A 22,663-nucleotide genomic window follows, 5' to 3' on the forward strand; every position below is an offset into this window, starting at 1 on the left:
CCAAGAGATTCGGCTTTGCCTTGATATGGTTCAAAAATTCGCTGTCGACCTGTGGTTGTATTGCTGTAGTTGTCTAGCATCTGAAATGGATGTTATGCAGATCCGTCCCCTAAGCCTAATACGCAGAGACGACAAACGAGTCTCAGCGCAAGACGCCCAGCAGCGTCGAGCAGTCGACAGCCAACACGGTCTCGCCATTCATGATCGATCTTTGTCCTCGTGTGACATGTCTCATGGCTAGCCGCGATATATCAGCAGTAGATGTTCTGATCCATACGGCAGGGTGAACCAAGCGTGGTGTTGTGCCCGAATCCCAAGGAAAGTGAGTATTTCTTGCAGGAGTATTTTCCAATTTTTGACGCGCAGCCTTGACGTCGGCCAAAATACCATATAGGAGCTCCGCATGTGCCCTCAAGGACTCGATCCGGGGTTACAAATCTTGCGCAGTCTGAATGAAACCATTGGCTTGACGAGGCCATCGATGGCATGCTTCGTGACGGACAGGAGGCCAGCAATTCTGGCAACCACAGATACAGCCTCCATCCCGACTCACGCACACTCTACAGTGAGACTTCTGACCACAAAGGGGAGGGGAGGCTCGAGATTGTGTGGCCTTGGTGATTGGCCGGTCTGAACGACTGCAATGGCGCCTCCCGCGGGCATGCAACGCACCGCTTCGGTTACGAAGGCATTAAGAGTTTCAATTGGCCGGGAACCTGGAATTGTTCCAGGCGGAGTCGTGGATTGACTAATACGCGCACTATGGCGACCGTCTCAACTTCGAAAGGCAACATTCGAACTGCGGCAGTTTCAGGCCTATCATGGGATTGCCTGCCTTCGCAGTATCTCCAAAGCCGAAGCACAGCATTCGGTTGTTGAGAACGCCTCAAGATGAGAAACACCATGCAAGACTCGAACTTTAATAATAGTTATGTCCGGTACATAACGATGATCATGTAGTCTGTTCAGGGCAACGGGCCACCGAATGCCACATGCTACCTCTGCAGCTAATCGATTCAGTATTCCAGAGAGAAGGACCAATATCGATGATAGATTCAGTTTTCGCAACTTTTTGCCAACCTCAGTCCTTAACTTCAAGGATGTTGAATAATAGAAGCAGTTAAGGTCAATCAACAATGACTCTTTATACTCAAATTAGTACAATGCCTCCACAGTGATGTTTTCGTGCTTTTCAGGACAACTAGGCACGGCAAGGATTGTATAATAAGGGATACGTGGGAATTTCCTCTTCCTTTGTGAACAACCATGCCTGAGAACAATCAATGTCGCCCGCTCCCGAAAGGAGAAGTCGCAAGATAAGATGAGAAGACGAACACCCGTTAATGGGAGGAAGAAGTTGGCGATAGTAAAACTTCCTGAGGCCTTGCAAATTGTCATCGTCTCTGGAAGACACAAGCACTTGCATCGTATCTTTGGATTTGGCAAGACGGTGCCAAACTTGAACAAAGTCATTGACGTTGTCCACGAGATACTTCAGCATAGCAACTGAACATATCTCAAGTAAACCCAGCTCAAAACCTCTTGAGTAAGACCAACGACAATGTCTAACCGAGTGCCGGCAACCATTGCCCTCCCAACGTTTGATAGACCTCAGCAGCCTTCAACCAATACCAACAATGCAGGTCGGCAACAGCAGGCACAATATCAACAGCAGCGACCGCAACAGTATGAGTACCAGCGGCGACTCGAGCAGCAGCAGCTCAACGAGCCTATGAATCTGGATCCCTTCAACCCTCTCGACCTGTATCCATCTGCACAACAAACCCAGTCATACATAGACGTCCAAGACATGAATCCTGAGGACCATATAGACCTCTCCGCTCTGGCCTACGCAAACTCACTCCTCCCGGACGTGCCGCAACCAGAGCCGCAATTCCCGACGACGGAGCGCTTCATGCCAAACCACCACGTCCTCCCACTGGAGCCAGGGTACACCGAGCCGGGCGACGGACAAAATGCCTACGCTACACCGCCACAGCCGCATCCGGGGCTGTCGCCAAACCATACCAGGCCCCGCAAATGCAAGAATTGCCAGAAAGCCAGGGCGTATTGCTCAGGGCACGAGCCGTGTAACCGTTGCGTGGCCGCGAACATCAGCTGCAACTACACTCGCAGTCCCTCCAGAGCGTCGCCGCCGAAACGGCGGCACTCGCCACACGATGCAGACGAGACCGGAAGACCGACGAAGAAGACGAGACTTCCACCGGCACCCCCTCGCAGCGCCCCGGACCCGCCACTCTTCCGCCGCCGTCCGTTTCTCGGCGTCCCTGAGGACGGCCTCTGCGACCACTGCCGCTCTGGCGGGCACCAGAACAAGCCCTGCGACGCGGACCACGCCGCCGAGATCGAGTGCTCGCAGTGCACAAAGTACCGCAACCTCGTCGACCCGAACCACGTCTGCACCGTCCGCGGCGGCGAGTACTGGCAGAAGCGCTTCACCAACTCGCGGCCGACGTATTTCAGCTTCGATCGCAGCACGAGCTGCTGCGTGAGGTGCAAGGAGAAGCGCATCTCGAACCGCCCGACGCTGTGCGACATTGACGACCGCGTCAAGATAGGCTGCACGCCCTGCAACATTGACGGGGTCCTCTGCAAGGCGTATAACGAGGAGAAGGCGCTGGGCATCTCGCGAGAGCCCGACGAGCCGGCCAACTTCATGTGGGATCGCCCAGCGCAGGTTGGTGGCACCATTGCGCGCGAGCGCCGGCCGTGGTGGCGGCACATGTGCCGCGAGTGTCACTCGCAGCTCGGGAAGCGCCGGTGGCATGCCTGCTCATGGATTCTAGACGTGCGGCTGGGCGAGTACAAGTGCAGCCGGTGCGTGGAGAAGGGCCTGCCATGCGTCGACCCCTGGACGGGGGTGCAGTACGACGCACCGTATGAGTACTCCGGGCTCGGGGACAAGATATCCACCGCTAACAAGTCAACACCCCGGACGGGACGGCAGCGGTGCACGAACTGCTCCAACAACAATATGCACTGCCGCGGCTACAACAACGATGACGCGGGCTTCTCGTGCATAAAGTGCTCCATCTGGGGCCTGACGTGCCAGCTCCCTTCGCACAACGGGCCGCCTCGGACGCTGCCGCACATGGACCGGAAGATGATCGGATACTCGAGGGTCTCGAGCGACAAGGCGACGACGTTCGTCGGTTGCAAGCCGTGTCGGGACAACGGTGATAACTGCGACCGTAAGCGGCCCTGCGACAGCTGCCATAGCAAGGGGAGAGAATGCGACGATTGGACTACCGGGACATGCAAGCGCTGGGAAACCGTCGGTGCGGACACGCCTGACTATTACATGTCTCTCGGGTACGGGCCCAACGGCGTCGATAATGGTCGGTGGGATGTGCCGGAGCATCAGCTAATCGGGCCCAATAAGCCCAAGCGCGCAGAGATGGGCGCGCAGACTCTTCCTGTCCTGGGCCAAGGAGAGACGCTGTCAGGGTGGGCGGAGGCTCCCCAAGCGGCGCCGCGCGCGTTCGGCCCCGGCGTGGGTGAAAAGTATGCCGAATTATTCAAGAGTCCTTCGTCAAATGGCTCGAATACACGGGGCGCGACGGCAAGTGCTTCGCCCTCGTATAACAGCCCTACCAGCCAAACGTACTTTGGAGATAACAACGCCGCCCATGAGGCACTTGAGAATGGCCAGAAGTACGAGGAGTGGGTGAGCGCCTTCAACGCCAAGCATGGTGGCGCGGCCCAGAGGCACGAGAACTTCCCTCCGTTCGGAGGCCAGCCTCAGAATCGGGACGAGATCCAGCAGGTCGTGGGCAACAACAGAGGTACATCCCATACAGACTTGCAGCGTATGGCTCATGAGGCCGAGATCCCCGTGGACCCGGCTCTCGCCATGGACATAGACAACGACGACAGGCAGAACAACCTCATAGACATAGAGGTCCAAGAGCAAAACCGGGTCGCGGCAGAGATCAGGCAAGCTATGCACCTCTACGCAAGAGACATGCGCTTCATCCCAGTTGAGCTACGCCAGTTCTCCATCCCTGAAGTCGTTGACATCCCGGCAACGGCCAGGCCTGTCCGCGCTCCTCAGCGGGTGCTCCTGCAACTGGAAGATAACCCTCAGGCGCAACCCCGTTCGCCTTACCAGTCCTTTTGGGATCCCCCCGTATACGAGAAGCGTCTCAGAGGACTCCTCGCCAAGTGGAAGAAGCCCGCGCACAACGTCCTCTGCGACATCCCCGACGAGCCCGCCCGCTTCGATGGCCCGGCGGAGAACGGAGCAAGATGCGAGGAAAGCTGCCCGCCCTGCGGCGCCCCGGTGCGCAACGGCGCACACTGCGAGAATCTCCAGCACATGATCCGCCCGCGGCCGTATACCGTCTGCGACGAGTGTGACATGCGGGGCAAGCAAAACCTCTTCCAAGGGCCTATGCCGCTGACGCGCGGCGAGTTCCTCAACATGCGCGCCTACGCTTGCGATGCCTGCGTCCTGACGGAGGAGGGCGCCGCGACGTTCGGCGGAACGTGGGGCGACACACCTTCGAACCCGGTCACGGGGTGCCTCTGCGCGGCCAAGCTGCTCAACCGGCGGCTATGTCAGCACCACCGGTACCGGCTGGCGGCGTCGATGATGGTGCAGACCATGTTTGTGGCCGAGTGGGCCGTAACCAACTTCGGGCCCGACAAGTGCCTGTTCTGCAAGGAGCAGCCGAGCAAGCTGGCCGTGGACAGCGACTTTTCGACGTCGCTTGTCTACTTGTGCCTCAACTGCCAGGGCGTCGTCTGCGAGAGCTTTGAGCGGGACCTGCAGCCTGGCGTGTATGACTGGCTTGGCAGAGTCGAACCGGTGACGCTCTGGAGGCAGAACTGGGAGCCAATGTCCAACGTATAGGAGAAGCGGACGAATGCAGGCAGGGTGTCCATTTTTTATTTTTTATTTATTTTGAGAGGGTGGGGGATGGTGTTTAGGGACCGAACCGGATTAGGTGTTTAGTGATGCCATCATAGCGGTGAAGCGAAAGGAGAGCGCATAACGGGCGGTTTCGAGCAAAAGGAGGAAAAATAAAGCATTGTTTCTGGCGTTTTCTCTGGATATGTGGGATGTTTCTGCGCAGAGCGACGCCGTTGAGGCCGTACGTGAGGTTTGGCTGCTTTAGGTAATGGGGCAGACCAGGGAGTCCCGAAATGCAAGTAAGTGGTTGGCTACTGTCTCGGGGCGGCAACTTGTTGAGGTGTATCCATGAGCACCTTACATGTTTCAGGGTGACATTCTCTGGTGACAACATGGTCCTGGCCTTGCCGTCTTGGCTCTCTTGATCCTGTCGAATTCGGATTTGTGAGTCCAGTTCTTGATCCATGGTATCCAGACCTGTGCACAATGAGTCAGTGTCCAGCATGATGTATGTGTTATGGGAGAGTCTTGACACGATACCTTACAGCAAAGGACCTATTTGCTGATAGGCAAGGGCTTCGCCCCATTCGCCCTTTCATGTCAGCTTCTCGTCACATCTCAAAAACCCATTCCAGACAATGCCAGCCACATTTCACGTTGGCTGTGATCTTGGCACAAAAACGGCCTCGCAACAGTGGCATGACGGTCAAGTTACAAGCGGGAGCTGTCACAAAGGCCCAGCTCAACCGTTGAAGTCACATGAAAAGGAAAAAAAAACATGCACAGTGCTAGTTGGACTGACGTAAAGGGAATCTGTATGACTTGACGACTGACTCTGACCTCGGAAAAACCTTGCGGTGTCTCGGAAGAAAGAAGAAAATTACAGTATGAAAAAGAAAAAAATAAGAAGTACCGATATAAAGAAGAGACAGAGACAAGCCGATGTTTGGTCTCAAATAACCCTCCCAGTGTGTAGTAAAGAATCTCGAGTCCACCCCTTCACAAGGTCTTGCGGCCAACAATCTCTCTGGCTAGCGGACTGTCATGTCCCCTAGCCCTTTCTTCTCATGGCACACGATGAGGACCCCTCAGATAGCCCGGTAAAAGGACTTCTCTTTTGTCCCCGCGCCACATTCCAATCGTGTGCTCTGGCCATGTCCATGAAGTTGCCCTGAAAAGAACAAGTTCCAAATAGTGCAGCAAGTCAGAACCCGACTCCCCGTCCGATGCAGCACAAACAAGTTTTTGATCATTGGTCCTCCGTGTCGACATGTCTTCTCCAATCGACAAATGCCGGGCCAGCTTAGACCGCTCAGATGTCCAGATGGAGAGAAACCGTGCGTTCAACATCTGCCAGCATCCCACTGGGCCAGTTGAGGCCCAAGGTATTCAACGGCTCTCCAGCCGCTTGGGTCGCCGCTACCCCTCCTGCTCTCACCCAATCTCACTCGAAAAAACCCGCTCACATTATTACGCACTTGGAGCAGCAGCCTGCCTCTTGCTCGCCGTTCTCGATGTCCATGGGCTTCGGGGGGCCGTTGATGCCAGAGGCGCCACCACTGCCGGTAGAGTAGCCCTGCATCTCGCGGTTGTATCGACGAATCTCCCGGACAATATCATAGAAAGCCTTGTCGACGTTGATGCGAGACTTGGCCGAGGTCTCGATGAACTTGCAGCCAAATGACTTGGCAAGAGCCTCTCCCTCTGTAGAGCGTATAATGTTAGCCATCATTCGACCGATTAATCAATCCATGAGCCTGCATAGCGGAGAGCCGCCATCATGCAGTGTTGCGGCGTAGCAGGAATCATACCTTGTCGTGTGACTTCTCTCTCGCCTTCCAGATCGCATTTGTTGCCGACAACGACCATGGGGAAGTAGTCCTTGTCCTTTACTCTAAGGATCTGTTGCTGAAATGTGGTGATCTCCTCGAAGCTCTGGCGCGAAGTGATGGAGTAGACCAGCAGGAAGCCCTCTCCCGTTCTCATGTACTGCTCTCGCATGGCCGAGTACTCCTCCTGGCCGGCCGTGTCGAGGACATCGAGCAGGGCAACCTCTTCGTCGATGACGCACTGCTTGCGGTAGGAATCTGAATTGAGGAAGGGTGACGTTAGCACGCGATTGATTTGCGGTCGCATATAGCGAGCAGGAGGAAATGACAGGGCGACGCACCCTCGATCGTCGGGTCATATTCGTCGACGAAATGGCTTTGAATCAATTGAATGGTCAAGCAAGATTTACCGACACCACCTCCGCCGACGACGACCAACTTGTACTCCCTCAAAAACTGCAAGACGGCGACTGATTAGCAACGGATCGATGAAGCGACGGCGCGACGAGGTGGAAAGTCAGGGAATGGGAGGTCGCGACGACGAACCTTGGACGCCATTGTGATGTGATGAAGTCTTGGTTGATGGAGGGATTCTCGACGGTCTTGTTCGCGCTCGTTGTTGATGGCTCGAGGCAGCTGGTGAAGGAAGAGGGACGGGATCCGGGGAACAGTTCAGGAGCAGCAGCCAGGCGATTTGACTAGTTGACGGATTCGGAAAGGACTCAGCGGGTTGATTGCGAGGATGCGTGAGCGTGGGTTAAAGACTGGTTTGCAGCGAGCGAAACGACGGGTGGGAATCTGGGACGGCACAGGCCGGATTGCGAAGTTTAAAGGTGAAACGACGAGGTCGATGGCAGAAATCCGGGACTGACAGCAGACAGTCTTTCGAGGAGAATGAGAGAATGGGGTGGTGTTTCGTTGCTAAGGGGGGCTTTTGGCAAAAATGTGGAGATGGAGGGAACGGGTCGGTCCAGTCGTAGGGAAGGACGGACCACAAGCACTGGGCGACCGCACCTGCTGCTACTACTGCACCTCCTCTTCGCTCTTTCTCCTGCTCCTCTCGCCTCTGCTTCCTGCTCCCGGCTTAGGTACCTGGATGCCAGGGTAGGAGGGGGGAGGAGAGGTACTATCGTAGCGTACCGGGATACCTGCTCTGACAGCTGCTGGGCGACAGAAGTCTGAGTACTACCACACCCTCCGAAATTGTACCTTTCCTAGCTTTCCTTTCCCTGCACTTCCCTCCCTCCCCTTCCCTTTCCTTCCCCTACCTGACCCTTTGCTCCTTCCCACGCCTTGCCTTTCTTTTTTTTTGTCCCCTCTCTCGCCCCCAACGCCAGGCCTTTAAGAGGCAGGCGAGAAAGGTGCCGTATCCGTGCCTTCCCGTCACCTCATCCACAAATGGTACGTATTGATGTGGCTAGCCAGCGAGATACGACGCCGAAGACGCTAGGAGAACAAGCTCAATGGATGAATCTGAATAGAGGTAACGCCAGACGAGAGCGAGGGAGCAAGAAAGACACAGAGGGAAGAGAGGACGAGAAAGCAGGAAGCCGAAACACAGTTAACGGGGCAAGTTGATTCAAGGCCGGCTAATGATGTTGATGCTGATGCTGCTCGTCTGGTGCCGTCCGCTTCGGTCTCGTCTCGTCGCGCTGCTCTGCTCGTTCTGGCTCCTCTGGCGCGGCCTCGTTTTGTCTGCCGCGCCCGGCCAAGTCTGTCCCGGTCTAGCCAGGTCCTTTTCTCTCTCCCTCTTTCTCTCTTTCTGTCCGCGCGTGTGTTCCCCGCCCAGAAGCCCTTTCACTCCTCGTCCTCTTGCGCCCTTCTCTCGAGAAACCAGAAAGCCCAATGCGCGCGGCTTCTGCCACGCCAAGGAAGGCGCTTTTCGCTCGCCCTCTGCCTTGCCTGTGAGAGAACCTTGACCTCTTGTTAGTCGCCTCTCTTCGTCAGAACGGGCAACGGCGGTTGGTCAGCAAGGACTCGACGTTTAGCGCCGGTGTTATGATTTGACGGCTAGAGTCACAGAAGGCCCAGGCACACGCACAAACACGCACACACACACATACCACATATGCGAACTTCACCACTAATGTCGAGGTACGCGACGGGCGCTATACAGGGCACATGTCGGCGGAGTGAGAGGCAGATCGATGCGCGTATGACTGGTACACCAAAAGCGCTATTGGCAAAGACGGCATTTTCCAATTGCCAGTTGCATCCTAGGGTCATGGGCCGAGCTCTGGGAAGAATGGAGCACCATGGCATGGGGATTAGGCTCTGAGTGGCAATTGATGCCCATTGCTACGCCTGGGACGAGTTCGAGATACAGCGCTTCAAGGGCAGGAAATGATCAAACAGTCCATTTGAAAGGGAAAGTTGGGATGATACGGATACCAAGGGCTCGAACAAATGTGGGATTCGACCGGGGATGGAAAAAAGGGACTTACAATGTTGGAGTCTGTCGTGACGGCCTTCTGGTGCAGTAGCGTCGGCTGCAGCAGGGGATGGACCTGGAACCATAAAAAGAGGCCCGGTGCATACGCCTGCAGATGCCCACAAGCAAAGCAGCCGAGGGGAGCAGGCAGGTCATTGATGAAGCGCAAGGGGGGGACGCGATCGATTAAGTGGTGGTGAGTGGACAAAAGGGAAAGGGGAGAAAGGTGAAAGAGGAGAGGGGGCGTTGTGGTTCGTGCGAGTGGGAGCGAGATGGGGGGTTCCACCTTGGCGCTCAGAGGAAGGGGACTGCGTAAGGTACGTACACCAAGTGACAGGGGAGATGGACGAACTGCAACTGCGAGCGCCTCCGAAGGCAATTCCAAAGTCCTGACAGGGGATAAAGTGGGAGATTTTGTAAAGTGGGGTATTATCTTGAACAGTATACCACAATGCAAATATCCGTGGTAATCCATACCGAGTGACGGTCAAACTCGCTTGCGCTGACGGCCGAGTCTCAACCTCCATCTTTGTGTTCGCAGAAGCAAAGGCTGGCACAGGCACGGCATGAAATCCGTCATGGGTGAAAGCCCGGTCATGAGACGGGCTTTGCGACGTATTCCCGGCTGACTGCCTTACCGCTTCGTTGATGTGGTCAAATCAATTTTACACCTGACCACAACGTTTGGTCCGGCCCCCCGGGGCCATCGGTCATCTCATCTGCGCAGAAACTTGACATGGGAGGAGGACGTGGAGTGGGAAAGGACGTATCGCATTTCGTGGTCCAACAGCTCCACACTGCTGATTACGATGATTACATGGGACAACGAGCGAGATGAGCCTCTGGCCTGTTGCTGCCTCTGGCCTGTCCCGTGTCTATCGTACCCTACACTACTGCTGAGCTTCTCCAAGCTTGCTCCGTGTCGCAAGGTCGATTGCTAACAGCCATGCCCAGAAGCGCCACCCAGCACATCAAACATGAATCGCCCGGGGGCCGGAGCGGACGTTTTTGCGGCACTGCCTCGGTCCATTGATGGTGATGTGTGTGACGAGTGCGTGGGATTTACCGCATCGCACGTCGCGTCCGTTCTGCTTGTGGTCATTGTTTGCCGTTCCAGGGACATGCGGTGACCTGTAAAACAAGTAGCAGCCGCAATCGCCGTCTTCATTGGGAGACCAGGGTCCAGAGGAACCTCAATTACCGTACCTTGTCTAGCACCGTACCAAGATTGAGAACAACCCGGCCCGGCAACATGGCCGTATGTAGCTAAGGGGGTTCAAAGGGTGGGTTTCCGCTGCGGGGAGCTTTGACCAGATCAGTGCTTGCTCCTGTGGCGCCTTCCTCGATTGGCACAGCAAACTCTATACAGTGTCGTCGTACAGTGCCGGCGGCGGATGCTGCATCTCCAGCTCCCAACCACGTGCCAAGCTGCTACACCACCTCGATCCATGCTGCATCCACCTCCAAGAGCTCTATCGTACAATTCACACTTGACCCAGCTTCTATGCTACAAACGCCTCGGACGTTGGGCAAGAGTGTGGTGGCCATTACTTACATCGTGTCTAGAATCCAATAAGCTACAGTGGTGCCGAACTCCACTCCGTGCCACATTCCTTGCGACCCTCCCAGGCTCAGGCCAATATCGCCCCAATTCGTTGCGATGCATGCTGGACAGTCGACAACACTCGCACGTCGCATTCGGAGCACCACCTAGAGCATTTTGGTATCTTCAGAACCCACGGCAACACTTGACGGCTCCCTGGTCCCTGCTCTTGGCACCTAGCACGCACACCGGAGAAGCTGTACCGCCAACTGCTGTAGTCCTCGTGCTACAGCTCCATCTACCTACCGGCGTGCGGCGTGTATCTCATGCCAACTTGAGCCTCTTCGGTTTTCCCACGTCCACGTGGGCATTCGTTGTGCCACTGGCTATCGCGACGACGTTTGTTTTGCTCAAATTACAGCTCACATGCTGCCCAACCTCAACCAGTCCTTGTGCCAACTGGTGGCGCTGATGCCCGCTTGATTCAGCCTATGTGCACCCAGTTTCATTCTCGACTTGCGCCCCGAACCTTGATAACAACAATTTCAACATTTCATACCACTCGTTCCCTCCCTCCCTATCTACCGCACCCAGCACCTGACAAAAACAACCTGTACAACAGCAAGGATGCAAGGGCGAGGGCGTTGGAACGCAGAGTACCGTCCTCTTATTGCTCGTTTATGGACACAAAAACATCGTCTGAATGTCACCCTGGTGCAGAGAGGGATACGACAGAGATGCAGTGCTTCCAGCGGATTACCAGTCGTCATCGTGAGTATCTGGCTGCCACAAGCTATAGATGCTAAGGTCTGAATGCGGCCATCCAAGCTCTCTGCTGGAGCACCCATGGCCACACCACCGTACGACAGCGTGCACACATCATAGAACACCGCATTCAGCCAACACGATGCAAGGCAATCAGACTGCGACTATGGTGCTACCCTCGGTTCGGTTTCCGATACAGCAATAGGAGCCTAGAGTGGACTATGGTTGGTCTTCCCCCTGAAAAGAGGCCATATTATATCTATTGCTTCGATTCTGTGCAAAGACATCCAGTTTCTCGAGCCCTACTAATGGCGAAATTCGCCAAACCCCATTGTCTGGCAGAAACAAACTGCGACACAGCACTGTGCATCTTGGTACATGGGCACATTGGCACACGGTACGGGGACCACGACAAACACCTCATTCTACGATGGCCCAGAATGCGCGTCAGAGACGTGCTCTAGCAATCGCAACCCTTGCGCTGTGTGACTGGGGGGCCAACTGCAATCAGCGCTGCTTTGAGCCCCTCAACTTTCCTGTTCCAACAGCACAACTGGGGGCTACTGCACCCCAGCACCTCAAAGCTTGTATCATTATGACAAAATGGGCCGAGCGTGCATCTCTCCGAATGATACTGAAGCTTCAAAATGGTATGGGAACCGACTTCCATCTAGCCAAAGTTTCGCCGCAACACAACCTCAAAACCCCCGACCGAAACAGCGTTGCTTAAAACTTCCATCAGCTTCCGTTCCTCTCGCAAATCGGCCAACGTCGCCTCGCCCTGACATCTGAACTTGGGCTGGTTTACGTCGGTCATCGATTTACGCCTTGACTAAACTGCTACTCTCATCAGACATCCGTTAGCTACGCTTCGTCCGTCAGCTGTTAAATCTCATAAGTTGAACGTGTGCGGTGCACAGAAAACATCAGTCCACGGCATGGTTCCTCGGCGCAAGACAGCGCCTCTCAAAGCTCTTGGTTAATCATTAGCGGCCCAAGGCAGCCGTTACGAGGAGCTTTGATTTGTTCGCTACCAACCTCTTGGCCAAAAAAACGCTGGAGCCGTTTCTCCATCACACCTTTCTCCTTTCAAACCCACTGGCTTTCCCGCTGCCCGAGCTGGCATGGCCCGACCAGCAAGACAGCGCCGATCATCTTCCCAAAACACATCATCATCAACCATGTCGTTCTCTTTATGGTGTTGCGCTCAGGTCGCTTCCCTTCGTCCCTCCGCAAGTCATTATACTTTCTAGTAGAGGCGACTGGGGGTATACTCAGGCAATGTCTCTGCATATCCTGTAATTCCTTGGGATTGCTTACAGGTACGACATGGAATGATGCAAGTCGAATTGATGATTGCCCGGGACTTCTTCCTTGTCTGTCGCCAATGGGTTTCAAAGACTGACTGCCTTTGGCTCGCGCCCATCAAATGACAAAATAGTTAACTGCCCGCCTTCCGCCTTTCCGCACGCTTTCGCCAACAACCACGGCTGACAGTGCCCGGGGCCTACATAGTAAACGTTCAAATGCAGCCACAGATATCCATACAACGCTGGATGGCTCCTGCGAGGAGTTCAAACCTGGCGGGGCTCGTGCTTCTAGAAGCTCTGACCAGACCCCGGACAGCGCCGCGGACGACAGTGAACCGTTACACGCCACTGGATGGGTTCTTTGCAGGACCGCCCTCCTAAATCCTGACTGGGGCGAATGATAGTAACGGCCCAAGCTTACCTGGTTGCACAGTGCGATAGCACAGCGGGGGAGTGAAGTTCCCGAAAGCCCACACGACTACCTAGCATCCTATTCAAGGTTTGGAGACGACAATGCGATGACCGGGTGATAGTGTCGGATACGCTTTGGTGCGACATGAGCAGGTCTTCCCTTCGCTTTTACGTTCTGCTGACCCTAGACAGCGCTCATAGCGTGATCAGGATAGTTCCTGGTCCAAAGGGTTTCTCCTGCCTTGGGGAGCCGTCGATAAAGATCCGAACAAAGGCCCCATCGTGCCGTCATGTAACGCAAGGGCAGCCAGACGTTGATGGAAATCATCACAACAGCGCCGAATCCCAACCCACACTCATCTCCCGACGAAACGAAGCCAGTCTGCAATTGGTAGGTAACTGGGTTGGCATATCTCGTTCGCCCGGGCCTTTGTCACGTAGCGACTGTACTGGAACCTCATCTTTCTAGAAGCCCTAAATCATTTCGATCTACCCCTGGCTTGCAGTAATGCAATCTGCAGCCAGCGTCTAGTGGCGTCCAGGGTCCGGGACCAGTCGGCGACATGCGGTGCCATTTCCTTTGACAAGGTTTTCGCGGCGATCTTCTTGATGTATCTTAGAGGCAGTTCGCGATGCCGCGTCTGCCTGACAGTATGAGATGGCCGGTTGGCTATGGCCTGGAATTACGGGATCAATCGCCTGCGACGCCAATACAGTCTGTGCGAGGATTATCCCTTTTCCCGCACCATCAATGAGATCGGCGTCCGATTCCACAACTGTCTCCTTCTCTCGTGTGGACCGTGGACCGAAATTGGTGGTGGTGGGGGGGGCCTGCGTGTGGTCTTTGCGCGTCTTCCACCGCCAGTCTTTCAGGGTTGATATATCAACCCTGACATCACAGACAATATTGTGCACGGTATAACGGACGTATGCCGATTACAGGTTGTTGAAGTGCTCAACTCCTGCAGGATGATGACAATTAAACACGGCATGCCGACTTCTGGTGCGGTGGAGTGAACATCATCTTAGCAGAGCGCACACTTCAGGAGCTCCAATCGAGATAAGAGTATTATAACAGGACAGCCCGAAGGCAAGGAATTGTGATTACTGCTGCGCCACTTTCTTTAGGATCGTAGAGTTGCTATCTGGCTGAGTTTGAGTTGCTGTAATTAATCCATCGGTGACCTTTCACGCCTTGGCTATATCGTCATCCTCGCCCTCCGCATACACGCGTTTACCCTGAACGCCTTCAACGACCTCATCCACGATGCTCTCGATGTAAGCTTGGTCCCTGCAACAACAGTTAGCAGCCGTTCTTGAGGAGCAATAGACGTGTCGCCATCTGTAGACTACCACTAAGGGTTGGGGTTGGTTGTCACTTACCGTCCTACCAGCGTGACCGTGCCGTTCTGCTCCCACCGAGGGTAGCTGCCGACCTTGACGCCCTTGGGCTCCACCTTGGCCGCGAGTTGTGTCAAATAACCAGCGACAGCGCTTTCCGGGAGCGGCGTGGAGATGAGTACACGGCAAAGGCCCTTGCCCTCAGGATCGGTGAGCCGGGGTACGATGCTGGGCTTAAGCCCGTCCAGGAGCTTTTCGACTATCCCGCGGCGTTAGTAATGAACAAGTACCCCGGACAGACGCGAGAAACTTACAAAGACGCGGAACACCGGGCAAGATGTGGATGTTGCCGTTGACGACGTTGACCGGGACCCAGAGATCTTCGTGGGGGAAGAGGAACTGCTTGCTAGGGTCGCGCTTCTCGTCGGTGGGGAGGATAACCATGCGGAGCTTAGCCTGCAGCGCCGGGGAGTCGACGTCCCAGTCGAAATGCGGCTGGTTCGGGTGCGGCTTTGAGAGCCTCTTCATGCGCGAGAAGGCGTCTTGGTTGAGAACCAAGGGCAGGTCGAAAGCCTTGGCTATTGACTGATAGGTGATGTCGTCGTGCCTGTTGACTCATGAGCCATGATCTATTCGTTGGGGGTTGGTTCAGGTCCTTACGTTGGCCCAATTCCACCGCTGCAATGTCCTGTTAGTGCTCGTCCCAATGCAGCAAGGCTAGGCAACAAACCTAGTAACTACGAAGTCATAACGATCACTCATACGCCTGACGGCTTCGATGATTTCGCTCTCATCGTCCTCGATGACCTCAACTCTCTTCAAGTTCTGGTCGCACATTAGCAACGTTGTGGGATGTCTGTCCCATACTCGGAGCACTTACGATGCCCAAGGAGAAGCACCACTTGGCCATGTACGCTGAGTTGGTCTAGAGCAATTGGTTAACACGACACCGCCACAACACCTTTAACTTGCACCACCTAGCTTCACTTACATCAACGGTCTACAAATATGGCACGATGTCAGCCCTCGTAATTCACCCATTGACTCGGGAACGCAGCCACGCGAGACTCACCTTTCCGCCGAGAACCTCATCTCCAATGATCAAACACGCCGCCGTGTGGATGGTGCGGGTGTTTCGCTCGTCGGCCGAGACCATGATTCTGGCGCGGGCGACGCCGGAAATCGGGAAGGCCGGCTTAACGGCTTGCGTGATAGTCTGGGCGGAGGGGAAATGCCGGGACAGCTGGGTGAGACGGGCGAACATGAAGAAGCCTTTCGTAGTATGTCAAGGTGTCTATCACAGCCTGTGCAGCTCTCAAGTTGCCGTCACGCACGCAGTCGACTTTTCCTCACACGAAAATCTATGATGTCATATGCCGGAGGATAGTCAAAAGAATCGGCGGAAAACAGATTATGGCACGGAAGGTTTGACGGGATGGTACGGTAAGTGGAAATCCGCCGGGACAACGACTGCAAAGGTCTACCTAGTATTACGGACCAGAGGGAATTCGCACGAATCAAGTCTTAGGACGGAGCGGATACGGTAAGGGGAGAGGTGAGGATTGAAGCTCGGAGCTCTGTCGCAGTGTTTCTGCTGGCTCCGACTCCGGTCCGGCAACGGCTGATGGCGAAACAGTCAGTGCCATCACGTGACGGGCTCACGGAAATACCGTGCACCAAGGTTGTGGCCTGCGATATCTGTACATCCTGCAGGCATCGCCTGTCCTAGATGAGAGGTTTGCGAGACATGGGCGCTTCTGGATGCGATCCTTCCAGGCACTCAGAAACAATTTCGATTTACCCTGTATATTCCGTTTCGAGAAATGAAATATCCAATAGCCGTAGTCGGACAAGAGCTCCGCATTTTGTATGGCACGGTGTTGCTCAGGTAGCTAGTTAAAGCTTTGGACCCCTGCCCAGCAGACACCTCGTAAAAGTTCTTCACCGGGCGAGAGAGCCAACCTCTCAATCCTCCCGCGGCGGACAGTATTCTTCGAGTACTCATAACCGGGCTCCTAATAGTCTTCTGGCTGTAATCTTAAACTTGCCACCGGATGCGTGCTAGAGGTGCTCAAGAGTCCCTTCTTTGCAAGCTGACAGCTTTGACTGAGTGCTCTCACAACTCCCCTTTGACATGGGGCATGCTCACCTCTGAGATAATCCTGTCTTGATACAACACTTCTGGTATTATGAGTCGCGTAGCTCGCACAGACTGGCTGTTCCGTCTGGGTACTCCAGCCTCTGTCCAGCCTCTGGGAGGCTGGTCTTACTTAAGGTGCGGAAAGCCATTGTTTGGAGTTTCTGAGTAAGGTGCGTGGCTATCTGCCAGGGAGGAATCTAATGCAAACGGGATTTCATGATCCTGTGGGACGACTATGCAAGTTGTCATTTACAAAATTCAAGTTCGACTACTTTCGTGTTTAAACACAGTTGTTAATGCAAAATACTATTTAATAAAGAAGCTTGATTATTCAAACAGAGGCATCTTCTGCCTAAGAAGACGAAGCAACATAAATATGAGCTTGTTAAGTGAACATTGACTCCATAGATCATTTACGTTAACCACTTTGCTACTCTAGTTTCCGTGTTCTTCTCTTCCATGACAATATTGGGTAGCTATCTGACTTGTGTCATTCTAGTTATCAATCACCGCCGGTTGACCAACCAGTCAGAATACCTGGCAAGGCGATGCTGACTGACACACATACAGACACGATGGCTGTATCATGTCGGACGGTCGTCGGTGTTGTAACGTGTACGAGGCCCGAAGTTCTTGAAGCTGACCGGGGCATTGAACGACCAGAGTTTCGGCGGGTGTTGGTGGGTGAGGTCACTGGTGGGGCAAACCTGGCCACCGCTGAATGGCGGGGGCTTGGATGCGCTGGTCTCAGCTTCCCGTCGGAGGAGAGCGGGGGAGGGGTCGTATGGCTTACCTGACTCTTTGGTCTGACGTTCTTAGTGTTGCGGCCAGGGACAACCGAAGCAAAACAAGAGAGTTCCCGCTGGACCCTGAGAGATCATCGCAAAGAACCAGCTTCCGGTCCCGTTAAAACTTTTTGACCCGTCGCATACGCCGAGCAACTCTCTTGGAGCAGCCACAGCCATGGTGCGTTCCTCCTCCGCTGTCGCGCCCTCCCCTCGTCCGAATGATGGGCTAACTTTCGTCCCTGCTTCTAGGCTTCCGAATCGCGCCTCTACACCTTCTCCCAGGAGACCAAGGACCATCTGCGCAAGTTCCGCCTCGGAACGTCGCGGTCCAATGAACCCCAAGCTGTCATATGTATGTATGTCTCGACTCAGGCGCTTACCCTCGATCATCGCCATCATGGACCGCACGCCATTGCACGATACATCGATAGCTGACGCCCCATGCGCCTCCCTTAGACTACATCGATAAGAACACGCACGAGATCCGCCAAGACGACGACAAGGTCGTGTACAAGTCGCTCGAGGAGGTTAGCGACGACCTCCCGGACCACAGCCCGCGCTTCGTGCTCCTGAGCTACCCGCTTACACTGGTATGTCTTGTTCCAACGTCAAGTCCTGTATATGGGACAAGAGCATGGAGCTAACTTCGTGACCCGACAGCCCTCCGGCCGCCTGTCGGTGCCCTACGTTCTGATCTACTACCTCCCAATCACTTGCAATAACGAGATACGGATGCTGTACGCGGGCGCTAAGGAGCTGATGCGGAACACCAGCGAGGTCGGACGCGTGATCGACATCCAGGACGTCGAAGACCTGGAGGAGATACCGCAGAAGTTGGGCTCTGCGTGAAGGAGGGGACTGAGAGAGCATGGGTCAAGCACATATAGACGGTCGAGAAGGACTACAGGCTGGCCGTCATTATGGATAACAGAACGGCGGTATGCAGCGTTCGCGTACATAATACAGATGCTTCAACAGTAGAGCCCACGCCGTATTCAAGGGGGATATCATTTTTGTTCTATTTTGGTCCAAGACATAAACTCGTAAAAAGTGGCAGGCAATGCTCCGTCTACTCGGGCAACACGTCCTTGTCGTTCAGACCGATTTCCTTACTCACATTCCTCACCACCTCCTTGAACGCTAAACACGCGGGGCTATCTGGGAAACTATCGAAGAAGCTTTCGCCGTAGTCGCACGCCATGCCGATGCGCGGGTCCAGCGGCACGCTCCCCAGGAACGGCACGCCCATCTCCTCGGCCAGCGCCCTGCCGCCGCCCGTCGTCGCCCGGAAAATCTCGCTCTGGTTTGTGCACTTGGGACAGACGAAACCCGCCATGTTCTCCGCCAGGCCCAGCACGCGGATGCCCGCCTTGCGGCAGAAGTCGATCTCCTTGCGGACGTCGAGCAACGAGACCTCCTGGGGCGTCGTGACGACGACGGCGCCGTCAATGCCGCTGTCGCGGAGGAACGTGTTGACGCTAAGGTGCTCGTCGCTCGTGCCTGGCGGCGTGTCGACCAGCAGGAAATCAAGGGGCCCCCACTCGACGTCCTTCAGGAACTGCTTGATGAGGCCATTCTTCTTGGCGCCGCGCCAGATGATGGCGGCGTCGCGGTCCGGCAGCATGAACTGGATCGACATGACGCCGAGGTTGTCGAGGACCCAGACGGGGGACCACCCGGCGCCGGACACGTGGATCGTCTCGGACTCGACGCCGAGCATCTTGGGGATCGAGGGCCCGCAGATGTCCGTGTCCATAATGCCGACGCTGCTGTCCGGGTTCGTGGCAAAGGCGTGGGCGAGGAGGGTCGTGAAGGTGGACTTGCCGACGCCGCCCTTGCCGGAGAGGACGAGGATCTTGTGGGCGATGGAGGAGAGGCGCGACGAGATGATGGGAATGTCCGGGTCCGGGCCCTTTGTGGCCGTCGCGGCGCAGATCTCCTTGTTCGGGCAGCCGGCGCAGGAGTCGGCCGTCCCTGCCGCCGCGGACTCGGGGCCGGGACAGTGTTCTGGTTCCGGGGCGACCAGGGAGGGCTTCTGTTTTAGTGGGTTGGAGAGGACGTCCTGGACCGACTCGGGGTCTTCTTCCAACGAGGGTGCCATTTTGGGAGGCGCGAGGTGAGTTGCTTGGTGAGAAGATGTCTCCAGGCGGGCGAAATCCCTCGAGGTTAAAGGTATGGCGAAGGTTGCCTCAAGGCGGGATTCTAGGTCCGGAACCGGCCTTCACTTGAGGCCAAGTGAGGTGAAGTTGATTGATAAGCGGGATTCAAGAGCCGTTCTCTACCAAGCGTCAGAAAAGATGGGTCTTGGAGCCCTGGGGGAAGAAGTGGTTATACTTACAGAAGGAAAACTCTTCTCTTAATGTGTTTCAGTTCCAAGGTTTGAGATTCTGTGTCGTCGAAGTGGCTTTCTCTGTAAATAACAGGAAGTGGTTGACAAAATGAGTTGCTGTGAGTGGTGGCGAAACCGCCTCAAAGCCGTGGACGGTCCTGCGGAGGTGGTAACCCCACTTAATAAAGTCAGAGTCACCCATCAACGTCCGGTGCAACTTGAAGGTGCAGACTCTGTCGACAGCGCAGAGTCTCTCTCGCCTGCAAACAAAAGCAACTTTTTTCAACAACTTGAGTTTCTCAAAACCAGACGCAGGGACATCGTAGTCTGAAAGGGCAAAAAACAAGGTCCATCCAGGATTCGAACCTGGGCCTACGGAAATTCCAAGATCAGAATCCGACGTCCTAACCAACTAGACTAATAGACCATCTTCATCTATTGAACGTTGTGAATCCATCAGAATTTACATTCTATATTGCATCACGTGGAACCCCACTACCAACTGCACTTAGTTCAACCGCGCTGCTCCGTTGCGGTTCCCACCCATTGCAGGGCTACAGGGTACCCTTTCACAAAGAGGGGCAGATCTTATCGGAGCCTAAACCACCCCGCTGTTGCCCCTCGCAAAATTTCTACAGTTTCTTTATCAGATCCGAACTGAGATGACCCCTCGGAGGTAAGTCTTTTTGGCCCATCCCACCTTTTAGAGAATCGGCCCACGCCCCTTTTGCTCGGCCTCGTTTGAGTCACTTCACCGAATCTTGGCTGTCATACTGACTTTTCTCTCTTACTCTTTTGCTTATAGAACGATACCCTAGAAACAAGACAAATACCAAGATGTCCCCCTCTGCAGACCTCCCCGAGACGCGCGAGACGCTCGAGGCCATCGCCGCCGCCGACCAGACCCAGACCATCGCCGAGCTGCGCAAGACGGTCACTTCCGAGACAACCCCGCTGCCACTCCGCTTCCGCGCTCTCTTCTCACTGAAGCACGTCGCCTGCAACAGCAAGGGCCCCGACAGCACCGCTGCCATCGAGGCTATCGCCGCCGGCTTTGCCTCCCCCTCGGCCCTGCTCAAGCACGAGCTCGCCTACTGCCTCGGTCAGACCGGAAACCTTGCCGCTGTCCCCTACCTGCGCGATGTCCTCCGCAACCTGAAGGAGGACCCCATGTGCCGCCACGAGGCCGCCGAGGCCCTTGGCGCGCTGGGCGACGCCGGTCAGCTGGATATCCTCAAGGAATTTAGAGACCGCGAGGGCGAGGATGTCTGCATCACCGAGACGTGCGAGATCGCCATCGACCGTATCGAGTGGGAGAACTCGGAGCAAAGGAAGTTGGAGAAGTTGCGCAAGAGGTAGGGCCCCTGACTGCTGCGTGGACTTTACATCTTGAAGAGAAAGAAAGGGTATCGTGATTCTTTATGCTAACGCCTATCTCCTTTTGTTCCACAGTGACTTCACCTCCGTAGACCCTGCGCCCCCAATGGAGGAGTCCCAACGCACCGTCGAAGAGCTTGAGAAGACCCTCATGGACCCGAAGCTGCCCCTCTTCCTGCGCTACCGCGCCATGTTTGCCCTGCGCGATCTCGCGTCGCCGCCCGACCTGCCGACCGCCGTCCCCGCCGTGAACGCCCTGGCCAGGGGGTTCGCCGACTCGTCCGCCCTTTTCCGCCACGAGATCGCTTTCGTCTTTGGCCAGCTGTCGCATCCGGCGTCGATCCCCGCACTGACAGAGGCGCTCAGCAACACCGAGGAGGCCAGCATGGTACGGCACGAGGCCGCCGAGGCGCTGGGCAGCCTTGGCGACGAGGAGGGCGTCGAGGACACCCTCAAGAAGTTCCTCCACGACAAAGAGAAGGTCGTGCGTGAGAGCGTTATCGTGGCGTTGGACATGGCCGAGTTCGAGTCCAGCGGCCAGGCCGAGTATGCGTTGATCCCCGAGTCCGCCAAGGCGGCTGCTTAGACCTAGGGATATGGTATTTGGAGGTTGGGTCGACAGGTAAATATCGAGTGGGATTGGGTACTTAAAAGCGACGGGCAAAAAGTTTAGTGTATTTCAGTTGTTATGAGACCACCTGGAAAATAGTCAGTCAGCATTGTGGCTCGCTCGTTGGGAATAGAGGACAGCGTACTTGAAGCCACAGTCGCAGGTAAAGAAAATGGTGCTGCCTTCGTCGGCACTACGGAGTTGCACAGCAGTGAAGCGGACCTCCTCTCTTCCACACTTGGGACATGTTTCCTTGATCGTAGCCTCGGTGTTGACGTTGGCCCTGTCGACGGCCTGAACGTTGGACTGCAGCTTCTGTCGGAGCTGAGAGGGGAAATCGGAAGGCTTCGTCTGGGTGACGATTGTCTTGGAGCCGGTGTCTAACAAGGGGCTGTCAGTTCGATTTGCGCTGAAAATGCGCTGGCGGCGGTCACCGTACCCTTGTTGTCAGCACCGCAGCAGTCGCACGTGAGGATGTTCTTCTCCGTTCCCATAGAAGCGGGAAGCAGGTTGCCGCAATCGTGGCAAAAGACGAGGGTTCCAATGGCAGACATGTTTGCTGGTGCGGTGTGGTTTTGCTATGCCGACCGATAGTGTGGTGATCAACGGAGTATCGCGGCAGAAAGAACCGACAAAATATTTCTGCCGGGGAAGATTTTGGGACAGGCCGCCGTCGTCGTTATCGGCGCTCTTTGCCTTGCTTATCGATTGTGTGCTTATCGTTGAAGGGACTGTGGACCCTCTAGCAATTACCTAATCAGCCTGAAGTTGCAGACGAGACAAAGGGAAGGCGAAGGTCAGGGGGAAACAGGCAGGAACGGAACAACTGGCCACTGGTTGGCCGCCTAAAGCTTCTGCACGGACCATGCGACGAACAAGGGTCCTTCCACGCGAGGCTGTCGCAACCTTCCCA

At 55.4% G+C, this 22,663-nt stretch overlaps 6 protein-coding genes and 1 non-coding gene across 7 annotated transcripts; 3 read left to right on the top strand and 4 right to left on the bottom strand.

The window, feature by feature from the left end:
- Nucleotides 1-1,810: 1,810 nt before the first annotated feature.
- ColSpa_05945 (uncharacterized protein) lies at nucleotides 1,811-4,876 on the top strand (the record flags this gene model as incomplete). The annotated part of the gene is made up of 1 exon (XM_049272157.1): nucleotides 1,811-4,876. The coding sequence occupies one exon, from the start codon at nucleotides 1,811-1,813 to the stop codon at nucleotides 4,874-4,876; it is 3,066 nt and encodes a 1,021-aa protein (XP_049128114.1).
- A 1,462-nt stretch (nucleotides 4,877-6,338) lies between these two features.
- Nucleotides 6,339-7,263, bottom strand: ColSpa_05946 (Ras-related GTP-binding protein A; the record flags this gene model as incomplete). Its single annotated transcript, XM_049272158.1, has 4 exons — nucleotides 6,339-6,580; nucleotides 6,688-6,963; nucleotides 7,047-7,161; nucleotides 7,252-7,263. The coding sequence occupies 4 exons, from the start codon at nucleotides 7,261-7,263 to the stop codon at nucleotides 6,339-6,341; spliced, it is 645 nt and encodes a 214-aa protein (XP_049128115.1).
- Nucleotides 7,264-14,353: 7,090 nt separating this feature from the next.
- On the bottom strand, nucleotides 14,354-15,770 carry ColSpa_05947 (uncharacterized protein; the record flags this gene model as incomplete). The annotated part of the gene is made up of 6 exons (XM_049272159.1): nucleotides 14,354-14,456; nucleotides 14,549-14,765; nucleotides 14,821-15,113; nucleotides 15,237-15,331; nucleotides 15,387-15,431; nucleotides 15,579-15,770. 6 exons carry the CDS (start codon nucleotides 15,768-15,770, stop codon nucleotides 14,354-14,356), a joined length of 945 nt encoding a protein of 314 aa, XP_049128116.1.
- Nucleotides 15,771-17,221: 1,451 nt separating this feature from the next.
- ColSpa_05948 (actin-depolymerizing factor gmf1) lies at nucleotides 17,222-18,283 on the top strand (the record flags this gene model as incomplete). The annotated part of the gene is made up of 4 exons (XM_049272160.1): nucleotides 17,222-17,428; nucleotides 17,684-17,786; nucleotides 17,891-18,024; nucleotides 18,095-18,283. The coding sequence occupies 4 exons, from the start codon at nucleotides 17,222-17,224 to the stop codon at nucleotides 18,281-18,283; spliced, it is 633 nt and encodes a 210-aa protein (XP_049128117.1).
- Nucleotides 18,284-18,503: 220 nt separating this feature from the next.
- On the bottom strand, nucleotides 18,504-19,535 carry ColSpa_05949 (cytosolic Fe-S cluster assembly factor NBP35; the record flags this gene model as incomplete). The annotated part of the gene is made up of 1 exon (XM_049272161.1): nucleotides 18,504-19,535. One exon carries the CDS (start codon nucleotides 19,533-19,535, stop codon nucleotides 18,504-18,506), a length of 1,032 nt encoding a protein of 343 aa, XP_049128118.1.
- A 573-nt stretch (nucleotides 19,536-20,108) lies between these two features.
- Nucleotides 20,109-20,190, bottom strand: ColSpa_tRNA_158. The gene is given in 2 exon segments: nucleotides 20,109-20,143; nucleotides 20,153-20,190. It is a non-coding gene; the product is annotated as a tRNA-Gln (tRNA).
- A 410-nt stretch (nucleotides 20,191-20,600) lies between these two features.
- Nucleotides 20,601-21,726, top strand: ColSpa_05950 (deoxyhypusine hydroxylase; the record flags this gene model as incomplete). The annotated part of the gene is made up of 2 exons (XM_049272162.1): nucleotides 20,601-21,118; nucleotides 21,216-21,726. The coding sequence occupies 2 exons, from the start codon at nucleotides 20,601-20,603 to the stop codon at nucleotides 21,724-21,726; spliced, it is 1,029 nt and encodes a 342-aa protein (XP_049128119.1).
- Between the last annotated feature and the right edge of the window lie 937 nt (nucleotides 21,727-22,663).

Source organism: Colletotrichum spaethianum, assembly GCF_022836535.1.
Source record: "Colletotrichum spaethianum MAFF 239500 DNA, contig13, whole genome shotgun sequence".
In the NCBI taxonomy this organism is placed as follows: Eukaryota; Fungi; Ascomycota; class Sordariomycetes; order Glomerellales; family Glomerellaceae; genus Colletotrichum; species Colletotrichum spaethianum.